The 27,501-nt window shown below is 36.8% G+C and overlaps 2 protein-coding genes across 15 annotated transcripts in view; one reads left to right on the top strand and one right to left on the bottom strand.

The window, feature by feature from the left end:
• Positions 1 to 27,501, bottom strand: part of LOC110840517 (uncharacterized) — a 102,752-nt gene that overhangs the window by 17,238 nt on the left and 58,013 nt on the right. For 8 of the 11 annotated variants that reach the window (XM_087352176.1, XM_087352178.1, XM_087352179.1 and 5 more), the window contains exon 2: positions 23,078 to 23,117. The exons of the other annotated variants lie outside the window; for them this stretch is intronic. Coding sequence is in view for 3 of the 8 variants with exons in the window: in XM_022085603.2 (XP_021941295.1) it covers positions 23,078 to 23,117 (40 nt within the window). In the remaining 5 variants the exon portion in view is untranslated. The remainder of the gene's footprint in view (positions 1 to 23,077; positions 23,118 to 27,501) is intronic. 11 annotated transcript variants of the gene reach the window in all.
• LOC110841018 (adenosine receptor A2b) overlaps positions 5,292 to 27,501 on the top strand; it is a 58,488-nt gene continuing 36,278 nt past the window's right edge. The window contains exons 1-2 of one of the 4 annotated variants that reach the window (XM_087352172.1): positions 5,292 to 5,633; positions 10,820 to 10,909. The gene's annotated coding sequence lies outside the window, so the exon portion shown is untranslated. Of the gene's footprint in view, positions 5,634 to 10,783; positions 10,910 to 27,501 lie in introns of all 4 variants that reach the window. The other 3 variants (XM_087352171.1, XM_087352170.1, XM_087352173.1) reach the window with 3 other exon arrangements.

The following is a 27,501-nucleotide window of genomic DNA, read 5'->3' as shown; positions in this document are numbered from 1 at the left end:
CATAAATAAGGCATTGTCTATAAATTGGGTTTAAAATTCTTGTGAATACGGTAATAATATTCTGGATTCCACATAAGCTGGAATTTCATTTGGAACTGACTACTAATTTCTAACTAAGAACTCTCTTCCATGGATTGCATTATTTAATAAGACTAGGTAACTTTACAGGTTATTTACCTATTAAATTTAATGGTGATCGAAGCAACCTGTCGTGGCCTATTTAAAGCACTACTTCGAAACTCGGAAAGCAATATATTCGTAATTTGACCTGCTCCGGATAGAATTCCAAACTAATTAACACATTATGATTTCATTTCTCTTGATACGATTTCACGGCAGAGTCTAAGAATTTTAGAAGCTTGTTACATAAATCCAAGTTCTATGTTACATGAATAGTATATAAGAAAAAATATCGATACCTTTCCCAATTCCAACAAAATACATTTTATATACCGCGTAGTGTCAGCTCGCCTGCAATGTGTGTGACCCGCCGGGAACATGTGTCGGAGAAGTTGCCTCATGTGTACGGCGATGCGAACGATTAGTTTTTATGTCAACTTCAACTACAGTTTTTCGTCAAAACGAGCAAGCATAACTTTAATTGTGGATTAAAATCGATGCAAAAAATAGTGTTATTTAAACTGTAATTATAAAACAAGAAACTAAACTAATGTTGATAAGGACTGCCATACGCAAAGAAAATCCAGTGTCCTAATTTGAGGAAAATATTAACGCCAAGGACGCCTTAAGGATGCGAAAGAATTTTCCGCTGTTACGGATAATACAAGCAGCTTTATGACCTGAAAGTCAACACAGGAACAATATCATCTGGTTCGTTGACTTGCTTTTCATGTGATTCTCTTTTAAAGAAAACTGAACTACACTTGCAGCCAAGAAAAGAGTCGAACGGACTTCCTTTTACAACTACTCCTCGGGGGACAAAATTTTACGGGGAAACAAACCTGTTGGTGATGTAATCAGTGGTTGAGAAAAAAACATGAAGATGGCTGGGTTCTTCCGCCGTGTAATCTGGTAGACGTTTACTGACATTTCAGAGGCACTTGGCGCCTACATCATCAGAGCGATGACTTGAGATACGTCATTAAATTTCTACCAGACTACAACGCAGGAGACAGCAATATTCATATTCGCAACCGCGAGAATCTGAAATCTCAAGAATAAGCGTAATATGTTTAAACTCATTAACACTTTAACCAGGCTCAGAACTCCTTTCCTCCAGTTGAAGATCCCACGCAAACTATTTAAGCAGATGATTCGTATAAACACAAAAATAATTAATGGATATATAAATCTCAGTTTATTATAGTATTATCAATGATTTATCATATTTAAATTTATACATATCAAAATGTAGTGAGTAGTCCTGAACGATATAGAACGTAAGAAAACTTCAGAAACGTTATTGTCTGAAATTAAATTCTGAGCGATCAGCCCAAAGCCAGCTTATCTATTGATTTGTTTATACGAGCGAAATTTAGTATTGCTTCATTGCATTTTACACTCCTAGTTGTAAGCGTTTAGAATCACAGATTTTAAGCCACAGATGACAAAATTGTCTATCAGAAGATATTACCTTCAAACTGCCAGACGAAGTGGCAACCACTGCATAAAATCGACAAACGATATTCAGCAAGTTATGTGAAAGAATTTTCATAAAGACAACACTTGTTGAAAAGTGGGATTTCGCAATTGCAGATGTCTTGATGCCTTTGTGGTTTATGAATACGCAGTTCTTCCGACACATTTCCAATTATAATTCACTTGATCACAAAGTCATGTGAATGATTCCCACAGGCCTATCATTCTCATACCATACCCGGATTCTCACTTAGCTATGTGTAGCCTCAGTAGATAATTGTCCACTCTGATATTGCACAGTACAGTCTTGTAAATATTTACAGACATTTCAGAGATGATCATCGACTCCACGCTGGTTGATGACTATAATTGATGAACTAAAGGGCAGAGTTTTGTGAAGCTGTGGCCTGATTATAGATCATAAACTAATATATTATAGGAATCGTATTAAGGACCTTTACCAGAGACGTAATACCGCAGAACCAGATGGCAAATGAATTATTTTGAAAGCTAAATTTCCTTTTAACTTGCCGCTTCGAGGCTTGTCGAAGTGTATGGTCAAAAATGAAACGAAAGTCACCTCTAGTTACACACGCCCACATATTATTGGGAACCCGAGTCGAAAGGACACGTGTAGAAAACAACGTGGCTCTCCTGAACACACCACCGGCTATTCATCAACATTACCCAGAACACAGAATCCCAGACGTGGGATGAGGAAGGAAGTGGGCGAGTATCAGTTAAGTTAACACGCTGTGGGAATTACTGCAACAAACATTTTTCTCTTTCTTCTTCTATAAAAATTTGTGATTTGTCGTTGTCGTCGAAAAATGACGTCATCAAACAGTCACGTTATATTTGTTTACTCGGCATTGTTTTATCAACACAACAATGCCGAGTAAACAGGGGGGTTAGTTTAGTGTCTTACACAAGATTTTAAAACGCAACCAACCCCTCCGAAGGGGGGTTGGTCAAGTGTTTTAACCCCCCATTCGAGGGGGTGTTGGTTTAGTTTCTTACCCAAGATTTTAAAACGCAACCAACCCGCCCGAAGGGGGGTTGGTCAAGTGTTTTAACCCCCCCGTTCGGGGGGGTTGGTTTAGTTTCTTACACAAGATTTTAAAACCCAACCAACATATCTTCATAACTCATTTTTTAAAAGATTTTTAAATAATTCAATAACATTTACCACTCTCAAGCGGTAATCACCCAATAACTCGATAACAATAATCCAGTCGTAATCTTGTCACCACCGCGCAAGTTAATTTGCTACCAATCCCGTTCTTCTTAATTTATTCAAAATGACAGAGATATTTTAACTGAATGGTCCCATAAACAAACTCATTAGTTACTGCGACATGTGTAATAGCTTAGACATATATTGAATATACACTTGAGAGGTGAAAGAACAATGGCGTATATGTTATAAAAAAGGTATTTCACAACTACAGACCAAAAAAGTGTCCATCACCGAGTTTGATCCTGATATCTTAAGATTTACCTTCAAAGCCGAAAGCTGTAGTCTATGAGAGATGGATGAGCTGTACATTGGCAGTGACGTCAGCAACGCTCACATCAAACAGAAAGTGCAGTAGTCGTTGCTGTTATTGGAATAGTAGGCCTTGTAACAAAAACTGGAGTCAGAGAAGAGTAGAAAGAAGTAACCATCGATGTAGTCTGGTCGATGTTTACCAACGTTTCAGAGGTCATACTGCCTCCGTCATCAGGGCGATTGAGTATGAAGATTTCTGTCTTCTGGGTTGTTGCGCTGTGTAGTCTGGTCGATGTTTACCAACGTTTCAGAGGTCATACTGCCTCCGTCATCAGGGCGATTCTTTCTAAGTTATCTACGCTATGAAGATTTCTGTCTTCTAGTTTGTTGCGCTGTGTAGTCTGGTAGATGTTCACCAACGTTTTAGAGGTCATACTGCCTCCGTCATCAGGGCGACTCTTTCTAAGTTATCTACGCTATGAAGATTTCTGTCTTCTAGTTTGTTGCGCTGTGTAGTATGGTCGATGTTTACCAACGTTTCAGAGGTCATACTGCCTCCGTCATCAGGGCGGTGAGTATGAAGATTTCTGTCTTCTGGGTTGTTGCGCTGTGTAGTCTGGTCGATGTTAACCAACGTTTCAGAGGTCATACTGCCTCCGTCATCAGGGCGGTGAGTATGAAGATTTCTGTCTTCTGGGTTGTTGCGCTGTGTAGTCTGGTCGATGTTTACCAACGTTTCAGAGGTCATACTGCCTCCGTCATCAGGGCGATTCTTTCTAAGTTATCTACGCTATGAAGATTTCTGTCTTCTAGTTTGTTGCGCTGTGTAGTATGGTCGATGTTTACCAACGTTTCAGAGGTCATACTGCCTCCGTCATCAGGGCGGTGAGTATGAAGATTTCTGTCTTCTGGGTTGTTGCGCTGTGTAGTCTGGTCGATGTTTACCAACGTTTCAGAGGTCATACTGCCTCCGTCATCAGGGCGGTGAGTATGAAGATTTCTGTCTTCTGGGTTGTTGCGCTGTGTAGTCTGGTCGATGTTTACCAACGTTTCAGAGGTCATACTGCCTCCGTCATCAGGGCGATTCTTTCTAAGTTATCTACGCTATGAAGATTTCTGTCTTCTGGGTTGTTGCGCTGTGTAGTCTGGTCGATGTTTACCAACGTTTCAGAGGTCATACTGCCTCCGTCATCAGGGCGATTCTATCTAAATCAGTACCGAAAGCTCGCCACGCACGTGGTGAATTTCAAAATTCAGAAGAATTAAAAAATGTAAACGTAACGTCACTCGAGGTATTAACCGATACATATCTACAACTAACAAACTACATGGTGCACAGTTGTTCTTCAAAAATTGGTAGTTGCTCAGCTGATCAAGAAATCCCCCAATGTTCATTACCTCGTTCACAATCGCACGCTACCTGTCAGATCAATCCAATCAACACCCTTATGTTCCAATTCTCTACTACCCATTTTAATATTATACTCCCATCTACTACTAGATCTTCCGAGTTGTCTCGACCCATCAGGATTTAGAAGCAAATTTTTTTTTAGGTATTTTTTACATTCCCCATGCGAGTTATGTTTCTCTCCCATCTCATCCTCCTCGATTTGAATATCCTAATAAATATCTATTTAAAGCACAAAAGATTTATTAATATTTTTATTATGCAATTTTCTCCTCCCTCCTGTCTCTTTAATAATCATAGGCCCAAATATTCTCGTATCCATCACATTCTCTAGCAATTCTGAATCCGCATTCCTTCGTTAACGGGAAACTTTCACTTCCATACGAAACAACGGGTAAAAGTACAATGTCTGTATTTTAATGTTTACGTTTTTAGATAGCAGTCGGGAAGACAGTGCGGCATCCTCATTATTGATACAACAACACGTACAGCGTATGTGGCTACGACATTTATATTTAACACTCTCATAACAAGACATCATCATTCACATGGCGTCAACTCGTCGCCTTCACAGCCGTCAGAACCTGACAACCCACATAGAAAAATCCCTGCCCTTGCCACGAATAGCATTATGGTCATTCCATTCGTAGCGAGACAATAACACAGCGCTGCGAAATGTAAATACCGAAAAGAACAGATGAAGTGTGGCAGCTTAAGTCCGAGCCAAGATAGAAACAAGCCGATCGTAACGAAAGATATTTCTCGAAATAGGTAACTGAACAAATGAGATAACAGCTATTGATTGCGGACTTTTTTTAAACAGTGCGAAGAGGAGAGACAGAGAAGCGGTGAGACGGATATCAGTAAATGGAAGGTTGGTCCACGTTCAAAACTGCAATAAGACACGTGACGTAATCAGCCGCAAATGCGCGCGCGCGAGCGTAGCGGAGGGAGGGCACGTTTCGAAGTGTGCAGATTCTCAATGGAGCAGGTTGTCAGTTTGCCACAAGCTGATCTAGCACGAACAATGTCTAATAAAGTGATAGCGACGAACGAGAGTACCCCCATCCAAGTGGGCGAATAACATCCGGGTCATTCAAGAGGCGCCAAACTGCAGCAACCCCAGGAAACAAGGTAAGACCATGAATGACACATGACGATCGAGAATCTTTAAGAGTAAGACGAGGAAATATATTCACGGGTTTAAATGAGCTCTGAAGTTTGTAAGTCGGTGCGATTATGGCTTACATCTTTCCATTTTCAATACAGACTTATTTTCAATCGATAGTTTATAATTCTGAGAATGCTGCAATACTTTTTAAACTATCGAATTTCATTTGTTGCATGAGTAGACGTTCAGGAGAATATTATTGTAATAGGACAAATATTGTAAATGCAGCCTCGCTTACTTGTACATTTCAATGCTAACCGCAGATCTAACTTTAGATTAAACAATTAAGTCCACATTTCGAAAATCTTTTGTAATCTGCTTCGAATATATGGTTCATTTCCCTGAAATTCGAATTATATGCATTTATTCTGTTACTCGTCTCGGAGAACCCATGGTTCGTAGGGAATTACAGTAAAAAAAATCAACTACCTGTCACGGTCTTCGAGTCCCTTGTTTCTCAGCATCGCGTGTAAGCAGCGAAAGTATATTCAAACTGCCAATCTATATTTTCCTCTCATTCATAAACTTTTAAGCCTATCTTAAAGCTCCGCAATTAATGAAAAATAAAGCAAAGACCCATCTACGGATTTCATGCATCGCATAAATTCTATTTTTCATATTACAGTCGCTTAATGAGTAAAATTAAATCAATAATATATTACCAAGAAGAAGAGTCATCCTTCAGAAGCTACTAATCTCTCAAATGATCAAACTATTCTTCGTCTTTAATGGAAAAATAAGATTTATTACCATCTTCACAAGAGCCTGCTACCATCAAAGAGATAAATACTGTTCCACAACCTCATATTTTATTTCCTTAATATGCATTTTAATATTATCCTACAATCTATGCCTAGGTAAACCAAGTAGTCTCCTCCCTACACGTTTTAGGCTAGAATTTTGTACAAGTTCCTGATACAATCAGTAATCTTGTCATTTGTTCTTTACTCTTACCCTTTCACGAGTTAGAACGCCGACAAGCAACTTTCTGATACAAGAACTAGTGACGCACTTCAAAATGATTCCATAGACAAATGTTCAATATTTGGCGGTAACATTCCTGTCTAGACTAAAGAGCATTATCGCTCACGGGACCTTCTGGGTTACAATGCCATGTGGACTGATACCAGCGTTTCGGAGAAACATAATGTCTACATCTTTAGCCCTGAAGAGGTAGGTCGTATATTCCTGCGAAACGTTGGTGTTTACCTAGAAGTCCATACGGCGTTACAACCCAGAAAACCAACACTGACACATTCACATCTGTGAGAATCTCAGTATCTTACGTGTTTTCCTAAGTGCACACTCTTATAGTAATATTAAATTAATAAAGATTTGTATTCTTATTTGACCTATATGTATTAAGGTATAGAAGATAACGTACAACTAATTAATTGTTCTGATATAACCTACCAATAAACGAATTAAGCTTGAGTATATTTAATAGAAATTTTTAATGTTGTGTAATGTGCTGACTTATCTCTGGACAAGCATTAAATTATGTTCACCTTCTTTTAAATGAATACTCTATGACTGACAAAACTGAAATTAGATAAAGGTACTTCCAGCATTTACATCACTTCACGAGAAAAAACTGAAATATCGCCCATTAATATAAACAATTACAAATTTCTGCTTGCCAGCTCGCAAAATTGACTCGCCTGTGGCGACTAGATGTCTTGTTTTTTCAGCCCTTTGTGTGTATGTGTTTGTATGTATACATAAACTTTGTTTGTTTATCCAGATCCAAGCCCTCAATGACTACAAAAATAACCGTGAAAAAGATTCTTCTGGTAATGACACATTGGACCTGAGCAAACTCATTAGTCCAGGTTCAATAAAAAAAAATGTGTTCCCGAATACGGAACTTTAGTAGTCACCGTGAATAAATCTTGACAAGGTCAGATGTTGAAGTACCTCAGGTTTACATATATCAGAATTTGAAATCTGGCTTCGTTTCGATTTGGATATGCGGTTAAGGAAGTCCAAACATAGATTTGGTATCTTTGTCCATCATTGTCAAGAGCGTGGGATTCATTTCATATTTCTCTTAGCTTTCCTCTAAATACCGATAGTTTGTTGTTGATTCAGAACTGCATCATCGTTCCGGTAGGTTGTGGGAACTTAGAAGAGAATGAAGAAAGTTACTGTCTTCTGGGTTGTAAAGCCGTGTAGTCTGGTATAATTTCACCAGACTACAGGGTGCTACAACCCACAAGACAACCACATTCACACACGTCACCACGATAACTTCACGTCCTACTTATTTCGTATCTGGATAGAAATATGTCACTATTTTTCATAGATTTAATGACTTTATATACACTAATTTTATACATTTATCGTTTAACCTTTCACGAAGCACCAATGTCCAAGCAAACTGTTTATCTTTAGACGAGCTGACGATTTACCACAAACTGTTAAATGTGACTGGCCTAATGAAACTTGTAATTATTTTCAGAAGCACTACGAATCGTAATCTAAATTTAACTATATATAAATGATTTAGTTTATGTAGCACTAAATTATGTGTAAATTGAAGGGAGGTACGAGATTCAGCATCTTGGCGTTCATTTGGTAAAGGCGTGATAAAACACTGAGAGCAAGGAACTTCCGAATATCAAACACATAGCCAAAACGCTAATTTGGATACGTCAGATAACTGCACACAGCGTAGGTAACTAGGAAATAATGACCAGGCGCGCTACAACCCAGAAGACAGTCGTCTTTATTCTCGCCGTCGTCAGAACCCAAAATCTCAAATAATAAAAAGGATTCGAAATAAGTAACTACCGAATATAATTGATGACTACAACGAAATATTTTTGTTTTCAAAGTCCTAGCATTGCCCCAACATGGTGATCCTAACGTAAAATCGTATGACATTATAACTTTATAGACATAAATATGTGGAACTAAAAAATTTAATCTTAACCAACACTTTAACATTCTGGAAAAAAGTTTATATTGAATAATAAACAAATAAATACAATTTAAAATTGGAATGCAGCTTGTAACAAATTTTCATTTCAATTAGAACTAAAGTAAACATTAAATAAATTGTTCGTTTGTTTTCGAATCATTTCAATTTATTTACTCCACTCTCTTTGTTCATTCAGTAAACTGTATTCCGTTTCGTAAACTAAATTGTTTCCAACTTGCTGAATATTTAACTTATTTATAAACGATTTATTTAAAGAAGCTTTCACTTGCTAAGGCTATACAGCAACGAGTTATAGGATGAATATGGCGGGTATGAAAGATTTCGCGGGCCAGGATAAAAGTGGTGTCGGGCCTGATGTGGCTCGCGGGCCGCCAGTCGATGCAAGTCAGGACAATAAGGCTGTGGAAATGATGGATGACAATACTATGAGACTGGTATGGGAATCATAAAAAATTATAGTTTCTGCGCCAATGCACCACAGGTCACAGACGAGCTTACAGATCATTTCTTATTTTGTAAAATCAACCCGGGAATAGCGAGTGACCTGCCAGATTTAGCAAGCGGTTTGTTCAGTATGATTTCATTTATTAACTTTATATAGCATTCTTATGCAACATACTTAATACACAATCACAATTAGGTATTAAACATGTCACTAATTGCACCGTTATGGAGATGACACACACTCAATCTGAACAGTTTATTTATCTTTCAGTAAAAACGTTCGTTCCGTCCTACAAACTGCAATAGTGTAAACTTTCCCTGCATTGAGTTTCCAAGTAAATTAATTTGTTTAGCGACTTTTTTCAACCGCATTAGTTATTTATGATGGACTGATAAAATGAATGTGGATCACGAAATGAAAATAATTAGATAAGAGTCATTTCTGTATTTAATTTAATATTCGTTAAATATTTGAAGACGCTCATATAATTTGTGCCCACCCTTCAACCTACACAAGCAACCCTTAGAAACACTGTATGGATGTTAGCGAGTCTCTACAAACTACTACGCTTGGTAGGAATTTCGTATTAATTATACAGAACCTCACGACGTAAGCAAAATACATTAAGGGGCAAATAATGTTGCTTTTTCTACATGAAATGCCTTGATTCTGTATAATTAAAGCGAACCTCCAGAACAAACGCTGTAAGAGAGAGAATGGTAGGGGGTCGAAAATCAAGTTAATCCGGAGTTACAATTTTCTCTCAGAAAAACAACAAATAAAATAAAAATTAAGACTGCAACACAGAGTAAACAAAAAAACCGTCACTGGAATTTACTAAGCACAACAATGATTTATATATTATCTAATAGATCCACCTTAAAACACCACTGCCCTTTTCTCAATCAGTTTTAGAAAATAAGACTCTATGTTATTAAACTTCTCTAACCATAAAACCTGCAAAACTATGTGTAATGGTGGCTGTCTAAAACAGAACTAAGTGGAGTATGTTATGTTTATGAATAATTATTTCATATTTGAAATTTAGGGATTTCTAGAAGAACGAAATTGGCTGTGCTCAGAAGCTGTTAAGACAGCGACGTTTGACCCATAAGAAATCGAAGCTCGTCTAAATAATATTTAAGAATTAGTCCGTACTTCAAAGTAAACACCACACATAACACTACAAATATCAACTGTTTAATGCTGTATATCGAAATAATACCTCTTTACCCTTACAACCATAACAAACACATAAATAAAAACTCGTAAATTTATTGAATATTGAAGCAGGTGGTAAATATGGTTACCATTGGGCTTTAAAAGGCTAAGAAAGAGTTGATTGTAATATGAAGAAACATTGATTTGAGACGTTCTTTAAGCGCAAGATAAAATAGACATGTTATTTTGCATTTATGCAGTCTTAATCGACCGTTTCGCTTGTAATCAAACTGAATAAAATAAATTAAGAAAGAATTTTAGTTGTAAATTTTGATCTACATTAAGCAAAATAAAGAACAGCCTTCCTTCATTAAGTCTGAGAATTGAGTTGACAACGGTTCTTGAAACAAAGTACAAAATTTAAAATGAAATCCAAAGTTCTGAGCTCATGTTTACATCTTCACAAGTTAATAATTTATTTAAAATATTTAGGGCATAACCAATAAAAGCGTTGTCAAATAAGCCTAGAATTTAGGGTGTAAATGCTTAAGTTTTAATTACAGATATACAAACTGACTATAGTAAAAATGCTTTAGTAGCGTTCGTCAAGATGGCCAAGATGTCACTCGGCAGTGGTGCGCCGACAGGACAACCAACAGCCGGTGCGAGGGGCGCCGAAGTAATTGAAGGTAATGCTTACGCCGATTTTGATTTCCATTAACATATTCGAACTATGTACGATTTGAGGTTTTCACAGGTAGTTCGAATATGAAGATTTCTGTCTTCTAGTTTGTTGCGCTGTGTAGTCTGGTCGATGTTTACCAACGTTTCAGAGGTCATACTGCCTCCGTCATCAAGGCGATTCTTTCTAAGTTATCTACGCTATGAAGATTTCTGTCTTCTGGGTTGTTGCGTCGTGTAGTCTGGTCGATGTTTACCAACGTTTCAGAGGTCATACTGTCTCCGTCATCAGGGCGATTCTTTCTAAGTTATCTACGCTATGAAGATTTCTGTCTTCTGGGTTGTTCCGCTGCGTAGTCTGGTAGATGTTTACCAACGTTTCAGAGGTCATACTGCCTCCGTCATCAGGGCGATAAACATCTACCAGACTACACAGCGTAACAACCCAGTAGACAGAAATCTTCATATTCGAACTAGCTAAAGACCGAGACATGTAATAGGTTTACCTAAGAGTTAATACAATTAACATTAATTTTTCACAATGTAATAGATTGCTAGTAAACAAATAATTTAGGGTTTCAGAGGACGTAATGTTGTAATGTGGATTGGTGTACTGTCATTTATACTACAAAATATTATGACAGTTCACGTAACTGGACATTCTAACAACTTTGATACTTCATACATCAATCACTTTCCACAAAAGTGGTGTGAAGTTACAGGCTACGAAGATTTGGACTGAGAGGCATGGATTAGGATGACCTTTATGACCTCCAAATATTACAATGTTGGGCTTCCCGATCCGTGTTATATGAAAAACTGCGAAAGCCATGTCAACATCTGTACGGATGTAATTTGACGTACTTTATACAACAACACCGTGACACCAGGCATGTGGGTGTGTACATGGACAGAAATTTAATACCGCCTACATGTGAGGGTAACGAAGAAGACGGAAATACCGTAGTTTACAAACACGAAAAATAATTAATAGAACCTAACCTAAACGCATGTATGTTTTGCTGTAAATTGTTTTAAAATGGTAAAGATCATTTACGAATACATACTTGTGTGCAAAATTACATTTTTGTATGCATCATGCGACTGCATGTAATAATCTGTTATTATAGGCCTAGATATAATAACACGCCACTGCATGCGTGATACGTCATCCCTTCAGAAAATGCGGATAAAGTGTTAGCATTTAGTTCTATAGCCACACGTGCGTTCCTATATAAAGCCAAACGCCACTGAATTGAGACATGTCACATTAATAAACGTCTGTACGACGTGAGGACTTTCTACTTGCGTGGTGATACAGCATCTGTTAATTCTACTGTGTTATCGACAAACTGATATGCCTTTGGAGGAAATAATTTGATTCACACTGCGTGTGTTTACAAAGACTCTAAGATAATTATTAAATTCGCTCCAACAGGGATTCCATATAATTCTCTTCTGTATTGCACCTTGCGTTAGGTACGGTTAATTTAAATTAGCTTTACACCACAGTGGATTGAAGAGGGCTACATTAATCTAAGATGAATTTGTTAAGGTTGGGTGAATTCCAGGAATACGTCTGAGATCACGAATGGATGCGTGCTTTCAGAGCGGAAGTCCGTTCACTGTAGCATGTGATGTGTTTTACATGTAATTAATTTTCGGATTATTCTATTATATTACTCTTAACATGACAATATAATTGTGAAAGAATATTTACAAACAGCGTAGAGATTACTTAGACCAGCGTTTAAAACCTATGGTTCGCGTACCACTGGTGGTTAGTAGTACATTTAATGTGTTAAATTAGAATTAGTGGTACGCCATCGAGAAAGGTTGAGAACTCCTGACTTAGACCCTATAGCCTCTACATTTAAATTCCGTAGAAATAAATTGTGAGAAATACGAATTATTATTATTATTATTATGGTACATTTATATATTTAGTTTCATTTGTTTTTTGTATTTGTAATGTTTTACTTTTATTATTATTATATTTTATCCTGTACTGTCGTAAGTGCGTGGCTGTTATTGGGAGTATTTGGCTGTTGTCAAGCACTTAAATAAATGAATTAAATTATTATTATTATTATTATTAGTATTGCTTTTAATTTTTATAATTTCTACTTATTTAATCTTCTTATGCTGACTCTGTACTACTGAGTCAGCACTTTAGAATAAGTACACAATTTAATTTAATTATCGATAATATCACATGTTATATATGAAAACTCTCTCAAGATTTCTACAGCGCAAAGTCATTACGGCAGAAAGGAAATTCATAAATCAGTGCTTCTAAATTTTGTGTTTACTGGATGGGTGTTTGTGAACACCTTAAATGACCACACTTTTAAGCTCAGAAGCTTCTACACTTCGATTTTCCTGTATGTGTGCTTAATTCAACTACGCTGTACGTACTTCGAAACGTATAGCCTGAAATGATATGGCTATTAATGAATAACAAACTTGAAACAATGTGTAACAACGTTGTCGTGAAAAAATTGAAGTCACAACTGATATTTACCTGGAAGGATTGAAGAAAACCACAATAAATCTGAGCCGGGTCGAGATGTGAAGCCAGGACCACCTGAATACGAAACAAGGGTGCTAACCACTCAGCTGAGACGCCTTGTTTGGAAGTATAAGCTTTCGTGGAATAACCTTCTTCTTTACATTTATAGTAGATTCGGAAACGCCATACGACAGTACGGATTGATCTATTGACCCGAGAAGAGCAATGCTACACGAGTGTGTTACTAAGATACTGTCTGAGACGCCTACGGTCGGATCCTGTCCCGTATAACCAACAAATGTATTTTTCTATGAATTTGATAAAGGTTACTTTCTGAAGAAAAAAATGAAAGAGTTCTCATTTTCTTCAGAGATTAGGTCAACGAAATTAGTTATGAAGCAGTTTTGTTTATTTCTATAGATTTCTTTGACGTATACAGGCGTATAGGAATCCCAAGACTGTTGTGCCAAATTCAGCTTTTAAAACGAAATACAATCTTGACTTATGCAAGAGAAATGTTCATAGTGAAACGCATGAATATCAAAGAAGTCGTGTACATGGTACACAAAATCTGTTGTCTCAATCCCCCAACTATCGGAAATTTATACTGCATATAAATTGAAAAGAATGACAAATGTTTAATTTAGTAAATAATATTCATAAAGAAGAACTGCAGTTTTAAAGGTATTAGTGCAGAATTCCTAAAAGAGATGTCTCATTTTGTGTTACAGTGTCGGTCTTTTGAATTTTTAAGCCGTGTATAATCAAAAGTAGACACCAAATTTGGTATCTATATATGAGTACTCACGCCGCTACAACCCACAGAACCAACTTTGTCATCTTCAGTGCCATGAGAATCTCAACTCTCGTATTTTGTGTTACATTCTGGATCTGTGTCTGCGTTTCCTATAAAACTGCTCATCAGACGCCGCGTAAATAGGTCAAGACTGTTGTTTAAAAATGGATGTTTTATGAAAATAAAATTTATGTTAATTTTTTTTAATCACACCGTCATTTTATTTATTTCCTATAAACAAAATACGGGTTCTTATTCCACCGTCTGTCCTCTGAGAATAATTCTGGACTATACAGGAAATACCACGTCTCAGGGAATAAAGTGTAGCTTTTTGGTGGTATCCTTCAGTATCTTCGTAAAGAGTTTCTGTTTCAACTAAATTCACTCGTACCGCTGTGTCACTGAACGACTTAAATATCCATAAATTTTAAAGAGAGTTGTGCTGAACTCAAGTGAAATAGTTCTGAATGGGACTTGGTTACGGAGAACTTATCACGAACAACAAAGGAACTGTCGGAGCTCGGTGACATTATTTTTCTCACTGACCTCTTTGACTTTCCTAGAAACTGTAAAAGCTCTATTATATTGCCAGATATCTTTGCCGACGTAATATTTTCAGAGAATTCCACAATTTTATCTTATTTACAGCAGTTTTTAATAGCGGAGTCTTAGCATATAGGCCTGTATTCAGGACCAACTACTGACTATGAATCACACAAAATTTCAAAAGACAGAACACCATTATAGACCTAAAGGGAGGAGACATGTCGGAAGATCAGATTAGTGATGGCCACTACAGCACCAGGTCTCAGAAATTATCTTGGAGGCCAAAATCTTTGTCGGTAAAATTTAGGGATTTCTGTATTGTTACCAGTTTCCAGGTATGGCTGTCTGTTTTGCAGAACTATACACAATTGGCTGAAAGAAGGGAATAGGGAAACGTATCAGATGAATAGGAGGAGGCAGAAGATAAGATGTTGGAGGAGAAAGGAGAAATGAGAGTACAAAGAAATAAAATCTATAAAATCTTCAGATCTTAGTGACTGGGTCTTCTGGCCTATTCCACTTCAGATTTAACTCTCAAATCTGTGAATCCTTTTTGTAGAAGTCCTTAATCGGGGAAAGAAAATATTATTAAAATTGTAATATTTAAAGATGTTCTATAATTTGCAATTGTAACAAAATGTAACTCCATCGTTTATGCCAATAATTGGCAACACTGTTCGAAACTGCATTTATGAAAGATGCCTCTGCCGAGAATCAATGGAATAGGTTCAATACATTTCCAGGAAAACACTACGTTGTAAATAATAGCATGGAGGCATGATCAAAGAGTTCATTCAGTGGCACAGGCCATCTGTGAGCTCATGGGTAGATATCGACTGTACCAGAACACTGGGGATGGAAAGTGAACGTCTGATTCAGTCTATTAAAGGCACACAAATACGAAGTGGGGCGATCACAGAGGCGGATGGTTTTTTTTCGCTCCAAATACTGGTATCGCAGGTTCGAATTCCGTTCCAGGCACCGGATTCGATCCCGACAGTTGATATTAATAATAATAAAAATAATAAATAATAATGTCAGTATAATGACAGTAAGTCACCTGAAGAAGGAAAAAACACCCGAAACGTCGTGTATATTAAACACATCTCAGATAATGTAGAATATCAGATATAATGCTATATTGATCAAAGTGAAATAAATGCAAGTAGTCATAAAGGAACAATGCAAAATTGAGGTATGGAGATGTAGGATTTGATTATCGGTAATATTCACTAAATATTGTAAGTACGGTGAAATTAAGAAGGATATGTAGCACGCATTAGACATACGAGAAATGGATACAAAACTTGTCGAAAAACCTGAAGACGTAGAAAAATTGGAGAATATTATTAAAATCGACCTTAATTATATGGGATGAAAGTATGTGGATTGGATTTATCTGGCTCAGAATAGGGACCAGAAGCGCGCTCGTGTGAACACGGAAATGAACTTCACTGTCCCATAAATAAAATAGAAAGTAATTTTTGATTATGGGTGACTATTGACTTCTCAAAAAGACTCTGTTCCATGGAGTTAGTGGCATTAAAATGTACCCTCTTAACAGCTGTTATAGATATTATTAACCAAAACGCTATAAAATACTGTTTTGCACCCACACAAGCAAAGCAAGCTTTCCATTCTAGTAGATCATAAACTTCAATGCATATTTTCTCATTTTCCCGAAATTTCCCAAGAGCCCAATACCGATGTCAAAGGTGGAAATAATCTGTCTAGAAGGAGCTTTATTGTAAGAGATAAAGTGTGTTCACTAGGGAATACACATAGATAGATCAGTTGCTTAACATGGCTGCTAGATACCACGATTATAGAATTCCGCATTGAATATAATCCTGGTGTCGGTAAAGGCCTTTAGCGTCAATACATGCAAGGATGGTGTCCCTCGCCAGTGACCAGAGAACCCAAAACGTAGTCTGTGTTTGGAATTTGAACAAGGCAAAAAAATACAACTGAAATTACTTCAATCAGAGATTCACAATTTAAAAATATAACAGCCTTTTATTCTAAATATTGTAAGTGGAAAGTTCAATTTAAATTTAATGAAGAATGATTTCTTCGTTCCTTCCTATCCTTTATCTATTTTGTATTTTTGTTTCATCCAGAAGAATGTCTAGAAGTTGCTTAATGGCAGAATAACTTATATTTATAACTAACTAACTAACTAACTAGATGGCTTACCGAACCCGAAGGTTCATCACCGAATTAACCAAAGCCCTCCACCGAACCCTGTCCTGGGCCAACAAAATCCAGTTTCCTTCAACTCCTATCTCCCATAGATCCCGCCTGAGATTATCCTCCCATCTACGTCTAGGTCTCCCCAGCGGTCTCTTCCCTTCGGGTTTCCCAACCAGTACCAGGTGCACACCTCTTGTCCCATCCATGCGCGCTACATGTCCCGCCCATCTCACTCTTCTCGACTTAATCACCCTCACAATACTGGGGGAGCAGTACAGATTTTTAAGCTCGTCATTGTGCAGTTTTCTCCACGCCCCATCGTCTTCCCTCTTAGGCCCAAATATCCTCCTCAATACCCGATTCTCAAACACCTGCAATCTGTGTTCCTCCCTCTGAGTGAGAGACCATGTTACTTATATTATACTTATATTTATACACGGTTTATTTAACAACGCTACCAGTAATTCAGACTGAAGCGTCGAATAATAGGCCTGTTGTGATTAATTAATCAGAACGAATGTGGAAGAAAGTGGTAGTGGACTGATTTAACGTTATATCTCATCATTTACCGGAAGGAATTGAGAAAATTACAAAACACCTGAGTCAGGATACCCTGTATTCAGACCGAGATTTGAACCACAAACGTCATGAATACGAATAAGGAGTACCAACCACTCAGCCGCGATGTTTGGTAGTAACACTTATAAAACAGAATATTCTGTCATCTAGGACCTTACTGAGAAGTTTGCTTGTTATGCATAACACACACACACGATAGCAGTATCCTGTTATATCGCATCGCAAGACGATTCAATGGTATGCACATGGAATGGTCAAAACATTGATTGATGTTTTCTGTTGAGACAAATGCAAATATCCAACCACACTGTCACATGAAATGGAAAAAAAAAAAGATGAATTGTAGGCATTAATTTGAACGTAAAAGTCGAGTGACATGTTTTAAGGATCGATTGTAAAACCCGTCTCACTGATAAAGACCGTGTTGATAGAGATTGTGTACGTATATGTTAAACAATAGAAAGGTTTTTTGATTAGAAAATACAAAGCACATCTGCTTTTAAGCCATTCTAGCCTATTCAAACGAATTATCAATGGGAGTAATATTTAACCGCGAAATAAATAACAAATAAAATTAATCAGTTTGGATCTCTCAAAGGCTCCATAAAGCAAATATGCAGAGTGGTGCAAAAGTAAGGTCACAATGAAATTAAAATTAATATGAATGTATATTTCCTTACATTTTATTGAGATACTTTTCATGTCTGCCCACACAAACAACATTACAAGCACATAGGCCTACATAAATACGAGTTTACTTAAAGTATTCAACGAAGAAAAAATATATTGTATTACAACATGTACAATGTGTCCTGACTGTTTAGCCATTCTGTATTTTAGTGCGAGATCGACAACCAACTGAAACAATTCAGCTGGTGAATCAATGGTTTCAATTTCGTTTGTTGTGTTTTACTTTGATTCACAGATCAGTGGCTTCATATTTTGTCTGACACATTTGTTTTCATGCAGTAAAATGTGTGCCAGATATGCACATAATTGGAATAAATTACATTATCGTTTCAAGTACTGAAATCTTTATTATACAACCCACCTACATCTCACTGAAGTCACTTCTATCATATAGATTGAAGCAGCAGATTCATACAAAGTACCTTTTACCACCAATAACTACAGAGTGTCGCAACTCTAAATATCAGGATCTCAATTTCAACCCCTTCGAAACCCTTAAAAGCTTAATTACAGATATAACCCTGTATTCGGTAAGTGTATACTATCTGTTTGTTGCCTTCGTCAGGTCTATAATCGGGTATTCGTTATCAGTTAAATTAAAACTACTTTAACTCAGAGACAAGCCAAGTGCAGATTTACAGTTGAAGAGCCCAACTTTTGGGCAGGACGTACGGCAATCTAGCTGAAAACCCGCTCCAGTGCCATATCGTCCACGGAGCGCTTGTAGCCAAGTTATTTTTCAGACATTTACCTAGATGGAATGCGGAAAATCATTAACTAGTCAGTTCATCCAAGTCTGAACCGTAATCTAATTAATAAGAGGCACGGACCTAATAAACACTTCAAGGCTCAGCACGTATTTTTTGTTTTTTTAATAAGTTAAATTTAATTTTAAGAGGTTTATGCCGTTCCATTGGATCACGACGAATTTTAATGTCCTATGTGAACAAACAGGAGATATAAGGCACGTAAAAATGCTGCCTCAACAATTAAATACGCCTGCAAGGTGTTACACATTTATTCTTTCCAATTCTATGAATATAAAACAATTCTGATAGTGAGTTTTATAAAGTCCCCTCACAAAAACAATGGAGTTAATCCCCGTTAAACTGGCTTGAATGAGGTTCTTCTCTGGTGCTGTGGCTGTATGTGTGTACGAAAAGGTTATCAGAGTTGTAAATCCTATTATCTCAATGCTACATGCATGTTATTGAACACAGGGAAGATCTGTCGCTGAAGTTCATCACCGCTAATACTGGCTGCTAGACACTATGTCTTTGTTCAAAATGGCAATGAGCCAGGGTTAGTAACTACTAAGGCTCACTTTAGATGGCATTTCATGGCCATTACCACTGCCATGTCTTCTTTACACTTCGGAAACTAAACAGACACACCAATGGCACCAAAGAGTATTTCATCTTAGAGTTTACACAGTTATATTTAGATGTGTACGGAACCTGATATATCTTAATTTTATTACTTTGAAGCTATTTCCCTCAAGGATTACTGGCATCAGTCATCAAATTTTGCAGGCAATAACTTTACTTGTTCTTCACAAATTAAATTTCTGTTTGTCATGAATAAAATTAATATCATCTAACTTAATAATAAAATGAGACGCCGAACTCTTTGACACATTATTCTACGTGTGCGTTTTTTTTTATGTTCATGAAAGGAGGAAGAAAGAATTTAAATCTAAAAGTTTGTTGATAGTGAGCGTTGTGATGTGTTCAGTAGCTTTCGACTGGGATAAAGTTTTGTTCACTTCAACTTTCCGTGCCATACAACCTACAAATCCTTCTCAAACAGCACTTGAAATTAAAAACTTTGACATAAAATATTAATACAAAAATTAAGATTCCAGTGGAAGATAAAGTAGAATATTAAACATCAATGTTCCTGCACAACGCATATATTACTAGATGAGGTGGTATGAGATACGACAGACGAATTCCCTAAAATAATGAAGGTTTGAAATCAAAAAAATATTTAATGAATGTAGTAAACTTGAAAATATCCTGTGAATGCATATTAACATGCAGTTTATAATCTGTCTCCCCGTCTACTCTCTAGGAACGTAAATATTAAAAAGTACAAAGCTATAATTTTACCAGTTGCTTGATATAGACATGGAACCTAGTCTCTAAATATTAAGAAACACAGACTGCGTTTGAGAACGGGGTGTTGAGGAGAATATTTGTCCTAAAAGGGGTAAAGTGAAAGGAGGATGGAGAAAACAGCTTAATGAGAAGCTCCGTAATTTTTATTATTCGTCAGATTTTATTACGATGATAAAATCAAGGATAATGAGTGGAGCAAGGCTAGAAGCGCACATGCTGACCATGAGAAATATGATAAAAATTCTAAGTCAAATTTTAACGGCTAAACATTATACTAACTTATATGAAAACCTCTCAAGTGTTTACAATAATATTGAACGATTCAGGCAGGGAAATTGATGTGGTAGTCCAATACGTTTCTCTTTGAATACGTAATAAGTAAAACAGGCTAAAAGCAGGGAAAAAGAGAGTGAATTTTAGTCTTACATGGCATTTGGTATAAGCACTATCGAGATTCCCGGAAAAGGCAGTATTAATATTAAAAGCGAAAGAATGTTTCACCAGTGCAAACAACATTCCACTCAATTTGGGTTTTCTGCATTCATTCGCCTCAGGGACCACACAACGTATAAAACATTAAAGCTATAGTTCTGGGCAGCAAGCAGAGCGAAGATTCTAAAGGGAATCGATCCACATTTTCAACTGGTACGAACTTTCAGTCCTGTATTGACGTCTTATTTTATACTGAGAAGTGAAGTTATACATAGGGGACTTGCATCGGCCAGTAAAGTTGTAACGTAGGCCTAACTTCTAATATCTGAAGGGCGGCTCCACCTCTCTCTCTCTCTCTCACACACACACACACACACACACACATATATATATATATATATGTAAAACTTCCAGAATCATTAATGTAGCGTAAGACACAATTATAGCCACGGTGGTCTAGCGGTCAGAACGCTGGCCTTGTAATCCTGGGGGTCTCGGGTTCGATTCCCGGCGGTGCCCGAACTTATAACTTGTGTTGGGCAAGGCCGTGGTCTAGGCAACACGGAGTTTTCCTCCGAGGGCTTCCCCGATTTCTCCGTGGCATCCCAACAATTACTCCATTCACACACAGAAGAAGGCAATGGCAAACCACTTCTGGATCATCTGCCAAGAACGTATATGAACAGGTCCCAGTCCGAGAAAAGGATGGAAGGATCCTGTTCATATGGACCTGTCGTCAGACAGAACACTAAATAATAAATAATAATAAGACACAATAATGTGCAGTCAAGTCTTTAAGACACTGTGATAACTTACATGCACCACATATGTTCACATTAAATAAGTCTATATTTTATCCAAATGGTGTATTTATATTTCCTGTGACTATCAGAATAATCGTATACTATTCTTCTAAACAGAATCAACCAGTCTATCTTTGTAAAAGAGACGTGCTATGTTTTCTTTGTGGTAGTATCTGAGTTTTCAGACAATACCTACATGAATTTTGTGCGTGGAGTATCAGTCTCATTCTGGAGGCATTTATTTTGAATATCAAATCTTGAAGACTGTACTGATGGATTTTTCACGTTTTCCGCCAATTCCTTACGACATTTTCTAGGTAAACTGAATTGATATATTATTCATTCATCCCGACTCACCACGCACGAAACCCAAATATTACGTACCAAGAAAGCGACCCACAGTTCCATGCAAAAATTTAAAACAATGTTTTGTGTTCCGTACTTTTGACAGTATTTGTATTTTACACGGTTCCTACTTCCATATACGTACAAGAGTGGGTTACCAATATAATCCCACACAGCAGAAACAATTATGAGTATGCTCCAAATCAGCCACGCTATTGTTTGTGCGGTTATCTGGATTGTCCGTATGCACTTCACGTAATGAGTTCAATGAAGAATTACCGACATTCAATGCTAATACTTTGATCTATTCAGCGGTTTCAATAATAGGATTTTATTACGAAAAGTACGTACTCTTGATCACAAAGCGCAGGGGTTATATTTATTAAACATAATCTGCTGTAGGTGTTATTAAACTGGTACTATGGGAGTAGAGATAACAGAATCATACGTTTTAAGTTAGCTAATGAAAATGGAAATCATATATTGTTGATAAATAAATTTAATATTATAATCAACTGAATTTGAACAGCCTTTATAGACTCTGTCTCAGCACTCTGGACACTTGTAAAATGAAATACTGCGTACGAGTTAGAATTGTAATAGTACATTTACGAGGGTTTGAATTTCAATGAATTATTACATTAACTTAACAAAAGGAAAACTATCTTGAAGTTGACTTTACTTCCATTCTTTCACTAAAATACAAAGCTTTTGACAACTGGTGTCGCATGCAAGAGGTGGTTTTTAGAAACACAAGATACAAAACTCAGAACAAATGCTGTATGAACGTAACAGACGTAAGTCCAACCACAGGCCCAGATTCAGAACCTGCTTATTTGCAATCAGATCATAAGATTAATATAGAAAAAGTAACATTATGCCATCACTTATCCAGGCGCAATTACTAAACATCGGATAAGGTGACAGAATGTGAAGCTGGCCGTCTTGTGGTATGTTACACGGCGTAGTCTGGTCGATAAAGATCGACGTTTCAAGGGCGCTTACTGCCTCCATCTTCAGGCTAATGTCTAGAACACAACTTTTGAGAGGACAATACCACTAAAACTAACAGTAGCACTAACGGAGGAGTCTGAAATATTACCTTTACCCTTCGAGACTTAAAGCATACAGAATAATTTTTATATATGTTCTTTACTCACATTGTATACATCGTGCTCTATTTTTCCATGTTTCCGCCCACTGCGAACAAAACAATCAAAATGAATGTCATATTTACATTCCCAACCCTCATTCGCCCAGTTTTCTTTTCCTTACGCCTACATCATCTTCGCAGCATGAAATAGCTAAACTCCTTCTCTGAAGCATGCAAAGTAGAAAGTTGGCGGTCGGCAACATTTTCATTACCGAGGGCCTCTGTCTATTCATATTCTTGTCTAGGGCAGCAAAAAACAAAAAACAAAAAAACAATAATGTAGCAGTTAGTAAGGGAAACCACATTTCTTCAACTTAATGTTCATTTTAAAACAGCAGCTGTATTTTTAAGACAACAGAGTTAAATAAATATCTTACCCAAAAAACACCCAACGTACCAATTTTTAGAAAAGAAAAGAACACACTTTAATTCATGAAATAAAAGTTCTTGCATTGGCTAATTTCCATATCGTAGGACGGCAACATAAAGAGGTTGCGAGGGACACGCGGCCAACGGACAGAAAATTACCGATCCCTGTGCCCTGTACCCTGTAGCAAGTAATTAAATGCAATTGCAAACACATAACCTTGTACTGCAGGAAGGTCTTGTAACGAACTTGGAACGTTTTAACGAAAAATTATACCGTAAGTTCCATGTACTATCATGAAACCCGGCCGAACATTTGCATTCAGACGTCATAACCATAACCATAACCATAACCATCAGTAGTTTATTTAGTTGTTTCGGTCTATCGATGGTGGAGCACATTTAGATTTTATCCATTTCAAAGTAAAACAAGTACAAATTTTGAGTGTGATGAGACTCGTTTTGTTCTAAATTCATCTGGAATCCTCAGAACAGTTGAGAGTATTTAACTGGAAATTTGGTAGTTCTTTGATTTAACATGTGCCCATATCGTAACTTCCTAGGTTTAAACACGCTGATCAGAGGTAATATGCGTCACATGACTTGGCTGAAACTTGAAATAATACTTATAAAACGCTTGAGAAAACACACGTAAAACTGCTTTTCCTGATGGTGCCCTTTCATAACGAAAATCAGCCTAAAATACAATTTAAACTACGCCAGTTGCTAACGGACTGTTTTGTAGGGGCATGAAACTTTGTATTTCAGATTATAGGAAGATCACAGATTGAGATTAGATACAGGGCGCTGCAGGGAATATTTAGACCTTTTCCGGAAGAAGTAATTATATATACACATAAATATTAAAATTAATGATGTAAAAAATTGCTCACAGAACACTCATCTTTCCAGCAAACGTTCAGAATCATTTCCTCCTCGTACAAAATATGAAATAAATAAGATTGTGCTGAGCAATGTCGATACAGAATTGTGGAAAGGATAAATTGCAATAAATTGTAAAAAATAAGTTATATAATTTATTTCAGTTTCTTTACGTAAAACTTAGTCGTTCATATGACAATGGTAATAACATTAGAGAAGCCGTTTCAAAACTTCATTGCGTATTTATTGCAGTGTAAAACAATGACACGGAATAAAGATTTCATATAGGCCTATTACAAATTAATTTTGCTGACAGTATTTCCTTTGTCAACAGATCGTACCTTACGGTGTAATCACTTGCATTGTACAAATTTCAGCCAATTATTATATAAACATTTGACATTGTAAGGTTGTACACTACAAAATCACTCAATAATAAATGCCTATTGTATTTAAATTAATCTCATTGGTATATATCGACATATTTTTCAGTTACACTTTCCATGGCAAATAAATTTAAAATGGTCTCTCATTTATTATTATTATTATGCTACTTACTTCTTAGTTACGTTCAGTATGTTACAAAGCGATTAGCCTACTTTGATTGTACAGGAAGGAGATGAAGGGAAAACATTAAAATTACAGGTCGTGAGAAAGGCTGGGAATAATGGCACTAGCTCAGAATCTATCAAACGACGGGTAATGGTATGAACAGTTTTGGCCATTCGAGTTTTGCTACAGCGAATTTAAGTAGCCAGCTTATCCATATAAGCTCTAGCTTCACAGGGACACTAAGGCTTTCAGTTCTAACTAGGTTGTTACTGTGGCTTATACGACGCTGATAAAATACTGTTGTTAACTATTATGGATATTTACTTCCAAGAGAACTATCCATACAGAGTTAAATTATCAATCTGTGTTTACCGATAATGCAGTTAGACTACGTCCATTCTACAAGATGACGGTAAAAGTGAGTCATGATTTCCTCATTGGAACTATAGTTGTAAATGTTGCTTTGATGATGATGATGATGATGATACCTTCCTGTTTTAGATTAGCATTTAACCGCTTGTTAAACATAATAGAATTAATTTGTTGAAACACCTTTTCAAGCAGTCAGTGTAATTAGCTGTAGCCTAAAGACTTTTAATAGATTTGTCATTTCATCGAGAAAATGTGTGTTGTTAACAACGTTAATGCCAGTTCTGTAAAACGTATAAATAGGTAAGTGATGAGAAGCAAAGCACGACATATGTTTAAAAGTATTCAGTTATATTAAAAGTAAAAATTCTGACAATATATAAGCTCCACTGCACGTCAACCAGTTGAAGCTATGAATATTTCTAGAGCTTCAGCTTGTACACTTGAGTGCTAACAAATAATATGTTTAAATTTATTTAACGTAATACTAAATCTATGACCTCCATAAGGCGACATATTTAGGAACGCCTGTTTCAAAACATGACTGCTTACTCGTATTGACTATGGCCTTAACATACAACAGCCTACTGATACGACTTCTTTAATCTCGTAGCAATAAGCAAGTCGTCAGATGAAACAATCAAAACAGAAAAGCAGATACTTTTCCTTTACACTGTAGTAAAATTACTGTATGTAATGAGACTGTTCATCCCTATTTCAAACACAGAGGAGTGTTTAATTCAGACAGAATATAAAGTAACACGATGCTGAATATTCACGTGTTTGGAACCTCAAGAAATTAACTGAGAGAGAGAGAAAGAGAAGGAGACAGCTCTGTGTTACTATACTGAAAGCTATGGCCTCCTCTAACTCCTTGAAGTTTTAATAATACCAGAGGACTATAATATAATGGGCAGACATGTATACAAGTCACGTATTCTGAATGTGGCAATAATTTAGACGGACATATTTTACGTGGGTGTTGAAACGTGGTACTCGATATGAAGTCTATAAGACATTATCCCTAGTAATGTTATGTTGGGGTAAGACAACACCAATAAGAAATATGCCTACTAATTGTAAACACGCTCTCGAAACGACGGTAGCCGTTGAGTAGCCACTCCTCCTTCGTACTCTGGATGTCCCAGGTTGAAATCATGAATCCGAGTACATTTTACACTCGCTTAAGAAGATGAATAAATAGGAGACCTCTTTCTGTATCAAGGTTATAATAAAAGACGACTGTTTTATGGTATGTTGCGCCGTATATTCTGGCACAAGGTGACCGATTTTTCAGGGGTACTTCCTGTCTCCATAATCAGGAAAATCCCAGAAGACGGCCATCTTAATTCTCGCCGCCTTGAGAACATGAAATCTGAGTGTAGTTCCGTCCATCTATTGGAAACTTTTGTAATTACGTTCTGCGACATTAGCATCTTAAAATGAATTTTCTAATTCACTTCCCTGAAATACCTCGTTCTATAAATACAGTGTCTGCTTCATCTGCAGTGCCAAGTTAGGTTCTGTGTCTCACTTCATCTTTAAACAGAATTGCTCAGACATTACAAAGTCACTGCTAAGTTAGTCTAATGAGTTGAAACTCCCCCATATCACAACACAATTATTGTAATCGATTTAGTAACCAAACACAGGCAAAAAATTTTCCGACATATTCTCACCTCGTTTCGTAAAAGCATATATTTCTAAATAGATCGATTAATTTATTCTGCACCACTCATATCAGATGCAAAGGCAACAGACATATATTTCGAAACAACATTTTATTTGTCAAATGTGCTGAACAATTTGATGCCGGAGACTGCTTCTTAATTTTAATATTTAAGTAAAGTAAAGTAAAATAAGGTTATAAAGTCTAAAAATTCAGCGCCAATTGGAATTACTTGAAAGAAACGCCATGTTGCAACGTAAGGTCTCGGGAGGTACTACAGTTGAATCTTCTGGTTTCTTTCTCATTTCGTTTTCCAAAATGTTGCTTCTAGTGAACCTCGATTCCATATCGTATCTTATCCACACCTACATAAGCACACCAATACGCACAGCATCGTTAAATAAATGGAAATCTGGCAAGACACAAATTTTTGATGAGAAGCTCCATATTTATTCTTCTCCAAATATTATTAGAATAATCAGATCAACGATAATTGAGATGGGCGGGATTGTTGCGCGCATCGGGTACATGAGAAATGTACCGACGTCCCAGAGGTGCTTGCTGCCTCCATCATCAGGGCGATCGCGAGACAT

Source organism: Zootermopsis nevadensis, unplaced genomic scaffold (genome assembly GCF_977971745.1).
Source record: "Zootermopsis nevadensis isolate Lab colony 2312 unplaced genomic scaffold, Znev_1.0 Znev_ptg000020l, whole genome shotgun sequence".
In the NCBI taxonomy this organism is placed as follows: Eukaryota; Metazoa; Arthropoda; class Insecta; order Blattodea; family Termopsidae; genus Zootermopsis; species Zootermopsis nevadensis.
The sequence above is the reverse complement of the archived record's forward strand: the minus strand, read 5'-3'. Positions and strand labels throughout refer to the sequence as shown.